General features: G+C 33.5%; 1 protein-coding gene and 1 pseudogene across 1 annotated transcript; one reads left to right on the top strand and one right to left on the bottom strand.

Annotated features, from left to right (window-relative positions):
- Positions 1-2958: 2958 nt before the first annotated feature.
- Positions 2959-9280, bottom strand: LOC141561981 (methyltransferase-like protein 22; annotated as a pseudogene).
- Positions 9281-9356: 76 nt separating this feature from the next.
- Positions 9357-10301, top strand: LOC141561980 (olfactory receptor 5AC1-like). The gene has a single exon (XM_074302016.1). It carries the CDS (start codon positions 9357-9359, stop codon positions 10299-10301), a length of 945 nt encoding a protein of 314 aa, XP_074158117.1.
- Positions 10302-13401: the final 3100 nt, after the last annotated feature.

The following is a 13401-nucleotide window of genomic DNA, read 5'->3' as shown; positions in this document are numbered from 1 at the left end:
GAGAGAATTTTCTGTAAAACCAATATGTCAATTAATTTTCTCTTTGAGCCAATTCTGATGAGAGTAAGATTCACACAATGTTCCTCCCCCTCTCTAACTTCCCTCAGATGTGATAGGTTTTCTTTGCCTCTTCGTGGGATGTAGTTTCCCTCTTTTTCCCTTTTCCTTTTTTCTGACACTATCTCATTTTTCATTTCTACTTCTCTTTTTTTTTTGTTATATCAGTAAAATGAAATTATACATGTAGACTTTATGTATATCCACAACAGAAATACAGTTCTCAAGAGTTCTTTTTACCTCTTTCTGCTTCTCTTGAGTCCTATGACTTTTTGTTTAGATCTGGTTTTTTCCTTAGTAACAAATGGAATTCATTTGTTTCATTAAACCTCCATCTTCTTCTATGGAAGAAAATGCTGAACTTACCTGGGTAGTTTCTTCTTGCCTTCATTCCAAGTTCTTTTGCCTTTTGGAATATCAGATTGCATGCCCTTTGATCCTTTAATGTGAGGCAGCAAGATCTTGAGTGACTCTTATTGTGGCTCCTTGGTATTTGAATTGTTTTTTTCCTGGCTGATTGTAAAATTTTTTACTTAGTCTGATACTTCTGAAATTTGGCCCCAATATTCTTTGGAGTTTTTATTTTAGGGTCTTTTTCAGAAGGTGTTAGATGAATTCATTCAATGCCTATTTTACCTTCTGCTTCTATTACCTCTGGGCAGTTCTCTTTGATGATTTCCTGTAAAATAGTATCTAGACTCTTTTTTTCATCATAATTTTCGGGAAGTCCAATAATCTTCAAATTATCTCTCCTAGATCTATTTTCCAGGTCTGTGGTTTTGCCAAGTAGATATTTAACATTTTTCTCCAGATTTTTTTTTTTTTTTTTTGGTTTTGCTTGACTGAATCTTGGTGTCTCAATGAATTATCCATTTCTATTTGTTCAGTTCTGGTTTTTAATCTATTATTTTCTTCATTAGCTTTTTTTTTAACTTCTTTTTTTATATGTCCAATTGAGTTTTTAAATGAGTTGTATGGAATTTTTGTATGGAATTTTTTTCCATTTCACCAAATTTGTTTTTTAGTGAGTTATTTTCTCTTTCCAATTCACAAATCCTACTTTCTTGGGAATTCTTTATCTTTTCCAATTCACAGATCCTACTTTCCTGTAATTTCTTCATCTTTTCCAATTCCCCAATTCTGTTTCCCTGTACTTCCTGTGAATTCTTTACCTTTTCCAATTCACATTTCAGGATTTTGTTACTCTCTTGTATAGCTTCTCTTTCTTTTCCCCATTTTTCTTCTAACTCTCTTTTGAGATTTTTAATAGTGTCTTCTCGGAGAGTGTTATTTGGGGTATTGTCTGGAGTCTGTTTACTATTAGTCTCCTCGGGGTTTAGAACCCTGCTCTCTTTCTGTATAGAAGCTATCAATTGTTTTCTTCATTTCAGGGTCTGCCTTCAGGGCAAGGAGGTTACCAGCTTCCTCTATAGAGCAAGAATGGGTATATGGACAGAAATTGTCCTCTCAATGGGTTGCAAAGAATGGCTGAGTTGTGGGAGGTCTCTGGGAAAAGCTCCACAGGAAAGTGAGTAGGCTTGGGTAACAAGGGCTGGGCTGTGTAAGTGCCCTGCCAGGAGCCCCACTGTGAGCATTAGTGACTGCCTTGGGGCTAGAGGTTAAGCAGCAAAAGTATCACTGCCCCCTCACAAAGGCCCACTTTGAGTATTAGCAGTTGCCCTATCCCTCACCACACTGGAAGTATCTCTTCCTGGGGAGCGCAGTGGAGCTGGGGAGATTCCACTTTCCCAGGCCGAGCCCCTGACTGTGCAGATGAGAGGCTGCCCTGGGCTGTGCTCCTGCAGTGCAGGTTTGTGAGTGACCCCCAACAAAATCCCCTAGCTGTAGAATGCTGCAAAGAGCTGTATTATGGTCTGCACTGAATCACTTCCGATTGTGGGTGGGCGCAGTCAGATCCTCTCAGTCTCTGGCGTCCCTCAGTGTACCATCTACCCTAGGCTCTGATTTCTCTGCTGGTCCACTATTCTGCGACCAAAGCAAAGCAGTCAGGCCATGGCAGAGAGCTCTATGTAAACCTAACCGCAGAGGCCGTCCTACTCCCTATTCTATCCCTGCCCTGTGCTGGTCTGCTCCCACCACTCAGGTCAAACTTTTTCTGGCGATATTCCAGATTATCTTTGGCTGGTAAGTTGTTGTACTTCCAATCTTTGTGAACCTTACCAGTCTGGCACTATTGTTGAGGCTGATTTTAAAAATTGGTAATGAGGGTATGAGAGGAGCTCAGAATGTTGCGTGTGCCTTCTCTGCCATCTTGGTTCTGCCCCCCAACAGATGCTATTTTTAAAAGAAATACTCATGAAGGAAGTTAATAATACCCAGAAGTCAAGATGGAAATTTTAGCTTGTATTTGGAGTGGACCCTGATAGCACCTAGTCCAGTTTTAATTGTTCTTTCTGGGTATATTTTGAGTGATTTGCCTACTAGAAAATTTGTGTTTATTCATTAGAAACATTCTTGGTGGTGCAAAGGAACTTTAATCATATCTATAAAAATAAAATATGATATTGAATGAAAAAAATGATTTTTGGAGGGTAAATCATTTTTCAATGAACCCAGATTTTCAGGACTTTGTCTCAACCAAACCAAACTCAATAGAAAATTTCACATATAAGACCCAACTTTCCAAAAAGTTTATATAGTATTGGACTTGTTACAAAAATTCACTTTATAAATTGATTTTCCCGTAAGATTTTTTTCCCTAAAAGAGTTCAATTATGACTTGTTCAAATTATTTTTCTAAAATAGAGTAGTTTATGGATTTTATTTCTTCTTCTTTTAATCTGAGCAGTTTATTATATATTTTAAGTATTCATCCATTACTCTAACAGTCATTTATGGGCAAATTTAGGGGAATATTTTCAGCCTTGTTCAAATGAACACTCAATTTACAGAGGCAGTAACAATCTTCCAGATTTTTGACTTTTGTATACATTCATAAAAAAGGAACTGGGGGAAAGAAGCTTCAATTGGTTCTACAATAAACTTCATTTTGCCACCTCTGAGTTTCTCAATTTAGAGAAAATCAAAAACTATTGCAAGCTTCATATGTGGTATCTAAATAGACATTTCATATTACATTACAAATGTTATAAGCTTGTGTGAAATTTAGTCTTTTCACTGTTGATAAATATATTATATTAAGATTTTGAGTAATTCTATGGAGTGTTTTAAATAAAGCATCTGTGGGATTATTGTTAAAAAAAATCACCAACCATTGTGATAGTAGCATAAGCACATAAGTCAGAAATTTTTTCTTCAGATCAATTGAAAGGAACTTGAAGATCAGGGCACAAGTCATCTTTCATTTAATCCAATTCTTCAATCTTAGCTGTATTTTCTCCTTTTGCAGTCATGCTTCTATTTAAGACAACCTTCCATTGGTGTATAGCCAGAAGATTTTCACCCACATCTGGCAGTAAACTGTCTTAGTAACCATTTTTGTGATTATGTTGGCAATCCTGCCGCTGGCCCAAAGTTCAAGGACAGTTCAGCTTTTGAACAGGTCACCTACTCTTGACAAAGATGTAGTTAGCTAAAAAGAAAACTTCTTGCCATACCTGTTTGCCAACATCTTCTGTAGAGATAGCTGTTTTTCATTGGACTTTTCTGTTCCCTAGGTTAGAATGTTAGGATGCATCTCATTTCCTGAGATTTCCTTTTGATTTTTTCTCAGAGAAAACCTGTTGCTCTTTTTTTAACCACTTCTATGTCACCATCATTAATGAACAACTTTATTCTCATACAAGGGTCAGTTTCAATTTTATTCATGTTCAGAAAATCTGCAACATTATTATTCCATAGGATTCCTGAATATATCTGTCATCAAGTTCAGTATTTTCTATTTGAAGTCTTTTTGTCTTTTATGCTTATATATCCATCCAAGAATTTTTGTTCCACAGAAGTCTGAAATATGACAGAAAAACAGGTTGGCCAATAGCATTTAGGCCCACAAAGAGGTACCTTTTGTTTGGGGTATTTAGATGCATACCGGAAAGCACAGTTCTATTTTTAAATTTAATTTGTTCTATATGTTGCTGTTAATTTATTTGAGATGATCTGAGGTCTACCTAAATCTTTACCTCCAGACCTCCCTAATAGTCTGTGTTCCCAAGAGAATGTGTCATTCCTTATGTCTCAACTGCAGAGGGCTTACTTTGCTGCTGGGGTGTGATCGAGTCTAAGTGAATCTCCCAACTCTCATTTCCACCAGTCAGGGGAAACCTAAGCCATCTGTTCCCCTGTCTCCATATTAGATATGTACAGCAATGGATGTCATAAGATATATAAAAAGTTATTTTCAAAGGGATATTGTTGTTTATAATATATTGAAAGCCACAGAGGAAAATCTCCAACATGAGAGGTAGATCTTAGGATTTAAGGTAAATAAATGCAATAAAGGTAAATTGAGGCGATATTCTGAACAAGATCAGTTTATTAACACTAATGTGTATAACTGTTAATAAAATAGTTTAGACTACCCTCCTCATTAAGGCCAGTGACCCCAGTAAGAAAGGGGAAAGAGGTGGTCTGGATAGTTGGGAAACATTAGAATTGACTACATTGAGAAAAATTGGGATAATTTTCAGTTAAAGAATATCATTTGTTTTATAAGGCTTATTTGCCTCTTGGCAAATCTTGGTTAAAAAACCAAAAGTATCAGGTTAGTTGTCCACTTTGGGGAGGGGGTGTCAAATTTCTCCTAATTGTATAAGGACAAGTATGGACAGATGACTTATATTTTAAGGACATGACACCAGGTTAAGCTATTTAGGGCTTACAGAGCAAATGTCCCAGGGGCTAACTACCTGAGTGATAATAATATTACCTTTCAACCACATTTTTAAATTAGCTTGGAGGAAAAACTGAAACTGGCAAGGTGAGTTCAGGCAGACACTAACTTAATTATAAAAATCAATTTAATTATAAAATCTATATTGTAGAAATCAGGTGATAGTAATTTTTATCTTTTCACAAATTTATGAGAGGAAAGAGATAAGAACTGTGTAGAACAATGTAGAAGAGATATAAATAAAACATGTGCACTGCCAGAAAGAATACTCATAGTGAGTATTCACAGATTTAACGAAGAATTCTGCACAGAAAATATATACTAAACTGGAGAAAAAAGGAATATGAAAAAGTGAGACCAATTAAATGGACATTACAATAATATAATTACAAATGTTATTTTGTAATATTTGTTACATTGTTCACCAATGTAAAAATGATATGACTGGAGATGTTCACAGTGGGAATAGAAAGGGAGTAAATATTGTAGAGGGAAAAATGGCTGGATTTAGTGACTAGATTTGAGGCAAAATGTGCTTCTAAAATAATAATTCACTTTTTTTTTTAATCCTGAAGGATTAGATGAACAACAGGTGTTATTTTCAAAGGAAATATTCATGAAAAGAAGCTAATGGTCACCAGAAGTCAACATGTAAATTTCATATTGTATTTGGTACAATATTGTAATGTTTTAATTGGTCCAACTGGGTATGCTTTGGTTGATTTGATGATTGCCTACAATGCCTGCTAGAAAATTTTGTCTTTATTCATTAGGGGCTTTGTTAATAGTCTAGAGGGACTTTAAATAGTGTTTCCACAAACAGATTTAGAAATGTATAGAAATAAATATCATTTCCCAATTAGGGCTGAAAATTCATGGAGAAAGTATCATTGCTTCGTGGCATTTTAATTCCTGCATCTTCACCATTTCCCTTTGTAAAGATGACCTTTATTCTAAGGCTTTGAAATATCTTAAGGAACATTGGTAAGAATATAATCATTTTTAAAATAATTCCTTGTTATTTATATAGGAGCTATTTACATATCTGCAAATTATTGTACCCAATTATATCAACATAACAATTAAACATCTTGATAAAAACTGGGAAAGCTTTGTCAGCCATCCAGATGTTTTGCCTGCATGATTCCCAAATCTAAATTGAAAGATGATCCAGACAATAGATGTGAATTCTTGCTTTTCAGCCTTTACAAACAACACATTCTCTTAGGTTAAAGTGTCATAGTAGAAAGTGAAATGGCAAATATTGATTATTCGGTAATTTGAGATATAATAGACATCTGCAGCAGTTCCTTCATTAAAATCACTTTGAAGATTTTAAAATATATTCTGAATGTTTTTAAACATTTTTTTAGTTGAGAATTTTCAGTAAATGACCTAACTATATTCCCCTTCTATTGATTTTTTTGGTTTTATTTTGTTTTGCTTTATTTTAGGAATAAAACTGTTTAGGCAGGACATTAATAATCTGAAGAACACACAGAGAAGGCTAACCATAATGTCAATGAACCCTGAATCATGTCACATACTTTAGAAAAAAGTAGGGATGTTTAACCCTGAGAATAAAAGATAGACATGATGCTGCTGTCCAATTATGTTTAAGGCTTGTATATAATTGTCCTGTTGTTTTCAGTCATGCTTTACTCTTTCTGACTTCATTTGGACTTCGTTTTGGAAAAGATAGGGGAGTGGTTTATAATTTCCTTTTCATTTTATTCATTTTACAGATAAGGAAACTGAGACAAACAGGGTTAAATGATTTGCTCAGGGTCACACTGCAGTAAATGTCTGAATCCAGATTTGAACACAGGAAGATGAGTTTTCCTGACTCCAGATCCAGCATTTTATCCACTGTACTAAGTAGTTGCCCCTGTTATTTCGAAAAAGTATTAAATTGGTTCTTTTTTACCTCAGAGATCACAACCTGAAGCAGTGAGTTGAAGTGGAAAGATATTGATTTAAGTTGAAAATCAACAAATTATTAATAATTAGAGTTCTTTGAAAGTGAAATGAAATATTTGGGGGGTTGGTATGTTTCTTTTGCTTGGACGTCTTCAAAAGAAAGCTGGATGACTACTTGTAAGGAGTATTATAGTGAAGAAATCTTTTGGATATGAGTTTGAGTAGAAATACTGGAATACCTTTCACCTCTAAATTTCTGTGATTCTTTTATCTCTCAAAGTAATTTCCTTAATTCAATTGCAAAATATGCAAAATAAGTCCTGATCACTTCTGTTAGGCTTATGTTTTATTTCTAGTAGTATACTTCTCAGCCATCTTCATAGGAAAACTCATTCCATTTAATTCATTAAACGTTTGTTGAATGGATAATAAGTTTATGGCACCAGGTTAGCTAATTGGGATACAAAGACAAATATTTAAACCTTCCCCAAGGTTTCTCCTAATTGATAATAATTCTTTAAATAGGTTATTTTTTACATTTAAAAAAAGTATTACTATTCTTTGACATGTCTCTGTGTCATGAAAGTTTTCTACATTTTTATTTATTGGGGATATTCCAAAGTAAACACAGTAAGCAAGGAAATGAAAAATGTTTGTGAGGTTCTGGACACAATAGAACATAATGCAAATGCAGGCAATATTTTCATAAGTAATCAAGAGTAGAATTATAACATGTGGCTAGGATTCCAATTGACCTGGTTGGTACTAGCCAACAGTGAACTGGGATGCCAATTTTTATGCCTGCCTTATATGGGTAGATAAGATATAGATATAGATAAGCTGTAGCTTAATATATAGATAAGCTATAGCCAATGAAATGGATCCAATTTTAGAATCAATTAAAATTCCTCTAATGCAAGCACTATATAGACAGAAATATTTTGTTCAGTGTTCTGCCTAGATAATAAGAAAAGACTTATTTTTTATTATTTTTGTGGTTGCTCTCTCTTGGTATTTCCATCCATGCATCCCAGGAATGAATCACATTATTGATTCTTTGCCACTTTATGATTCGCTATGACCTCTATGTTATTTAATACTCCAGGGGATGCTTTTTTTTTTCCTTCTCCGATGCTCTATGTCACTTATAGACATGACATATACATAGAGAGATAATATATAATACAAAAATTAAAAATGCCTTGGAAATATATAAACAAAGAGCAAAATGAGATTTGAGGGATATTCTAATTTTTGATATTTAACCTGGATAATCAAAAGGATTGATAGGAAATTAATGGGAAAAAATGAGGTGCAATCCCAATATAAGAATAGACTGAGCAGAAGCATGGCAGTAGAGAAGGAAGAAAAGAAAGAAGAAAGCAAATTAGGAAGGAAAGAAAGAAGGGAAAGAAAGGAAATAAATAAAAAAGGGAAAAAAGAAAGTATGAAAGAAACAAGGAAAGAAGGACATAAAGCAGAGATGAAGGAAAGAAAGGAGGAAGAAAATAATAGGTAGGAAAGAAGAACATAAGACAAGTGAGAAGAGAAGAAATAAGATAGGAAGGAAACAAAAATTTAATGATTGCCTATATTATGTGTAATACATGCTAAGTAATTTACAAAAATTCTTTTTCTTTTCATCCTCACAATATCCCTGGGAAATAAATGCTATCACTATTTCCATTTTATAGTTAAAGAAACCAAGCCAAACAGAGGTTAATGATTTGCCTGGGATCACCCAGCTAGTGAGTGTTTGAGGCTATATTCTAACTCAGGATTTCCTTACTCTAGGCCCAGAACTCTATGTACTAAAACCACCTAAAAGGGCATGTGCAGAGAATGCTGAGTTAAGTTTTGGAAGAAGCACAGATTTCATGGCTGTAGAATATTATTATATGAATGTAGGTAGATGCAGATTGTAAAGAACTAGACTGATGAATTTGTACATTTTTTAGTAAGCAGTAAGAAGTTATTGAAGGATTTTGAAGAGAAAAAGGTGACCAATAATTTGACCAATTACAGGATTTATCATTGTGGAAATAATAAGGATAACAACTGACATGTTTCACATTTTAAAATGTGCACATTTGCACATTTAAAAATGTGGAGTGAGCACAAAGTGGCAAGGAGTCTAGAGACACAAAGCTAGACATAAGACACAGATACACTCACAGGCTTACACAAAACATACAGTTGTGGAAATGGACTAGGCATGGACATAAATTATACATGGACAGCATGAACAAGGGCATGAAGATAGGAAAAAGTCATATGAAATGCAGAAAAGACATATTATAATTATTTAAATAGTTACTCTATACAAATGCTAACATATCTACATATGGCAGTGGATGGCAAATGGGTATATTTTAATCAAAATTGAACTCTTTTGAAATATTCTCATGAAAACATTCCTAGGTTTTTTACAACCTGCACAAATATTAATGAAGTCTGATTTTGCTGAGCTAATGTGACTAATTTTTCATGCATGAGTGCTACTTTTCATGGCTTTTGGTGAATGTATTTTTTATTTAATATTTCTTCTAGCAACAGGTACAGTGCAACCATGGCAGAGGAAAATAAGACTTTGGTGACAGAGTTTGTTCTTACTGGACTTACAGATCTCCCTGAACTTCAAATTCCTCTCTTCTTGGTATTTTTAATGATCTACCTCACAACCATGATTGGGAATGTTGGACTGATTGTACTTGTTTGCATGAACTCTCATCTTCACATCCCCATGTATATATTCCTCAGTAACTTAGCTTTTTCAGATGCAATGACTTCTTCTTCAGTAACCCCTAAGATGATGGTGAATTTCTTAAGTAAGAATAAAATTATAACCCTTTTAGAATGCATGACCCAATTTTATTTTTTTGGTAGCAGTGCAAGCACAGAATGTTTCTTGTTAGCAGCAATGGCATATGACCGATATGCTGCCATATGCCACCCTCTCCTTTATCCAGTGAAGATGTCCAATAGACTGTGCAGACAGCTGGTCATTGCTTCCTATACACTTGGCTTTCTTAATCTCATGATTCATGTGGTTTTATTAGTTAGATTAACTTTCTGTAAGTCAAATATAATACATCATTTCTTTTGTGAAATTTCACCATTGTTTAGGATTTCCTGTACTGATCCATCTCTTAACTCACTTGTGGCTTTCATTTGCTCTGTCATTTTACAATCTTTCACTCTTATGACAATCTTAGTCTCATACACATATGTCCTCCTTGCCATCCTGGGAATTAAATCTGAACAGGGCAGAAGCAAAGCCTTCTCCACTTGTAGTGCACATCTCTTCTCTGTGTCTTTATTTTATGGCACACTTTTAATAATGTATGTGCTTCCAGGATTTGATGTTGCCAACAATCAAAACATGATGTACTCCTTGTTTTATACAGTGATAATTCCTCTATTAAATCCATTTATCTACAGTTTGAGAAATAAAGAAGTTCTTGGGATATTGAGAAAAATAATAATTAAAAAAAATAAAGATATCAATGAATAAATGAATGAATCAAAATTCCTCAAGTACAATTAGAAATTGTTCTTACTTAATGAAATCACCAAATTTCACAGAGGAAACTTGCTTGTGCTAGTTAGATATAATTCTTAATGTTCAAAGGAACATTAGTATTAAATGCCTGACGCTGTGTATAATAAATACTGTTTCATCAATAGGATCTTTGAATATCATCTACAATATATATATCACAAATAATACATTCTGTAGATAAAGCACCAGCGTCGAAGTCAGGAGGACCTGAGTTCAAATTTGATCTTAAACACTTAACACTTCCTAGCTGGGTGACCCTGGGCAAGTCACTTAACCCCAATTGCCTCAGCAAAAAAAAAAAAAAAAAAAAAAAAAAATCTAAAAAATAAAATAATACATTCCATTAGTCACCCATGGCCTTTGAAGAGGATAGGCTCTAGGGAAATTTGCATAATTTATTCTCTAACATGCCAGCCAATCAGTTATTACCACTAGATAATTGAATAAGACCAGAAATCTATATCAAAAACAGGATATTTTAAAAATTAATTTGACTATGATTTTCAAAAGGTTCACAAAGGTATAATGAAATATCTTAATTGTATAGATTATCATCAAATTAAGATTTCTATATCATAAATAATTATGTTCTTTAAAAATTTCATTAATATATTTTTATTTGATTTACCTCTGTGACTTCCAAAGTAAAACCAAAATATTTAGGAATTCAAATACAGAAATTATGATGGACAACATATGTAAGTGTGTTGGTCCATAACTTCTTTACTGAGAAAAATATATCAAATATAGCAAATCAGTTCCCTTAACCAAAATTATATATTTTTATAATATGTTTCTTATGTTTCTATTATTTTCATTTATATTATTTTAGTCATTATTTATGTTGTTCTCCTGCCTCTGATTTCTTGGCTCTGCATAATAGGATTATTGGATGAGTCAGAGATCTAAAGTTGGAAGAGGTAAGAATTTAAATTAATCTCCTTATTTAGAGATAAAGATTTCTTCAGTTACTAAAGACCTTTGGAAATAGAGTGGAATACTTAAGGTCACACAGTTTATGGTTCAGTTGATTCTGACTCTTCATAAGCCATTTAAAGTTTTCTGCCATTTCCTTCTCCAATTCATGTTAGTGATAAGGAAACAGAAGCAAACAGGGTTAAACACTAGAGTGACATAACTAGTCTGAGGCCAGACTTAAACTCATGAGAATGGTCAGCACTCTATCCCTGAGCCATCGAATACAGATCACACATGTATGGAATTTGGACCCAGGTCATCTGATTCTAGTTAGTGATCTTTTTACTATTGCCTCTCAAATTATATGAATTCCTCTAACTAATTTTTTTATGGTATAATAATGTAGAGGGCTGAAACTCCAAAAAAGTATGCTTGAATCAGACAACTGAGCACTTAAAGCTAATTATCTATTTGATGTGAAATAATGAGTCTATTAGCATATATTTGGATAATGGCTCTTCTCACCATGGATGCTAGCTGAATGTTTGCTGTTAAGATAATAGTAGACAAAGATTGGAGGGGGTGGGGAGAGAGGCCAGAGTGACTTGGCTGCTGAACTAGGAGAGAGGTTGGTAATTCTGAATTCCAGAATCCAGAATTCTGCTTACCTATCCCCTTCACTTCTCCTCCTAAAGACCAAGGACTTTAATTTATCCTGACACTGGCTGACCCCAAAGCCCTCCAGGGAGTTAGCCCATACTTTACATAATAATATTCCATTTTATTTATATATCATTTTTAAATTCTTTCCTCAATTTATGGATATCCACTTTGTTTCTAATTTTTTGTTAATACAAAGAGTACTTTTATGAATAGTTGGATGTGGCAGAAGTATATGTAGAAGACTGGAAACACTGGACAAAACACTATTTTAGTCACTTATCTCCCATATTTCTAAACTTATTTCAAGAACCACTGAAACAATTGGCAGTTCTATCAATAGAGTATTAGTATGCTTGCCTTCCCATAATCCTTTTAGCAAGATACTCCTTCAGTTATATTTTTTAAATCATTTTTTTCCAAATTAATGAGAGTGCGGCCAAAACTCAGAATTAAATTTTTCCTTATTATTAGTAATATGGAGCATTTTTTCATATGTACAATGATTGTTGAATGGATTCTTTTGATAATTTTTATTTACCACATATATGTTGATGAAAAACTATATAATATATTTGTGTCAATATATATTAATATATATATATAATACATAATTATATATATAATTATGGGTATATATATTATATATAATATATGTTATATATAATATATATATTATATATAATATATATATATATATTATATATATATATAATTTGTAACGTGCTCTCCTGGCAGTTACAATTATTAGTCTGTTCTAGGCCCAACAGAGTACCTTTGACCACTGACCTTTGCAGTGTGAACTCTACCTGGCTTGCCTCCTCTGAGGCCTTCAAAGGTCTCTGACCACTATTTCTTAGTTTAATAACTGGTAGCACGCTCAAGAACAGCCACGTGTAATCTTAAAAGCCTTTATTATACCTACTCACATAATGCCCTGACTTGTTGGTTCCCAAGTCAACACCTGGTCAGAAGACCCATGTGTTCACTACCAAAATCCTTACCTCTTTTGGCTATCATCTCGGCTTGGCCACCCAATTATATATATAATATAATATAATATATATAATATATATATATATATTTTTTTTTTATATATATATAATATATATATATATAATATACCTCAACATCAAACTTAAAGAGATATTTGATAGACAAATTCTACTCATCCATTAATTCTTCAGTTTCCCTCTTGTTCTATCTACATTGGTGTTTATTTCTGTGAAGAATTTTACAATTTATATAAGCAATTTTGAGAAGCAATGTGGCATAGTGGATATGGAGCTGTCTTAAGAGCCAGGAAGTCCTGGATTCAAGTCTACATCTCTCCCACATATGTGGTTATTTCTCATTTTTCTAGGAAACTCTTTAAGGCTATAGTTTGCAAAGATAGTGAGAATCTACTGTAATATTCTCTTCTCTTAAATATAATGTTCTCTGGAAGTAGGTTTCTTGGGGGAATTCTGGGAGC

This window comes from Sminthopsis crassicaudata, chromosome 3 (assembly GCF_048593235.1).
Source record: "Sminthopsis crassicaudata isolate SCR6 chromosome 3, ASM4859323v1, whole genome shotgun sequence".
Lineage (NCBI taxonomy): Eukaryota > Metazoa > Chordata > Mammalia > Dasyuromorphia > Dasyuridae > Sminthopsis > Sminthopsis crassicaudata.
This window is presented reverse-complemented; position numbering and strand designations above follow the sequence as displayed.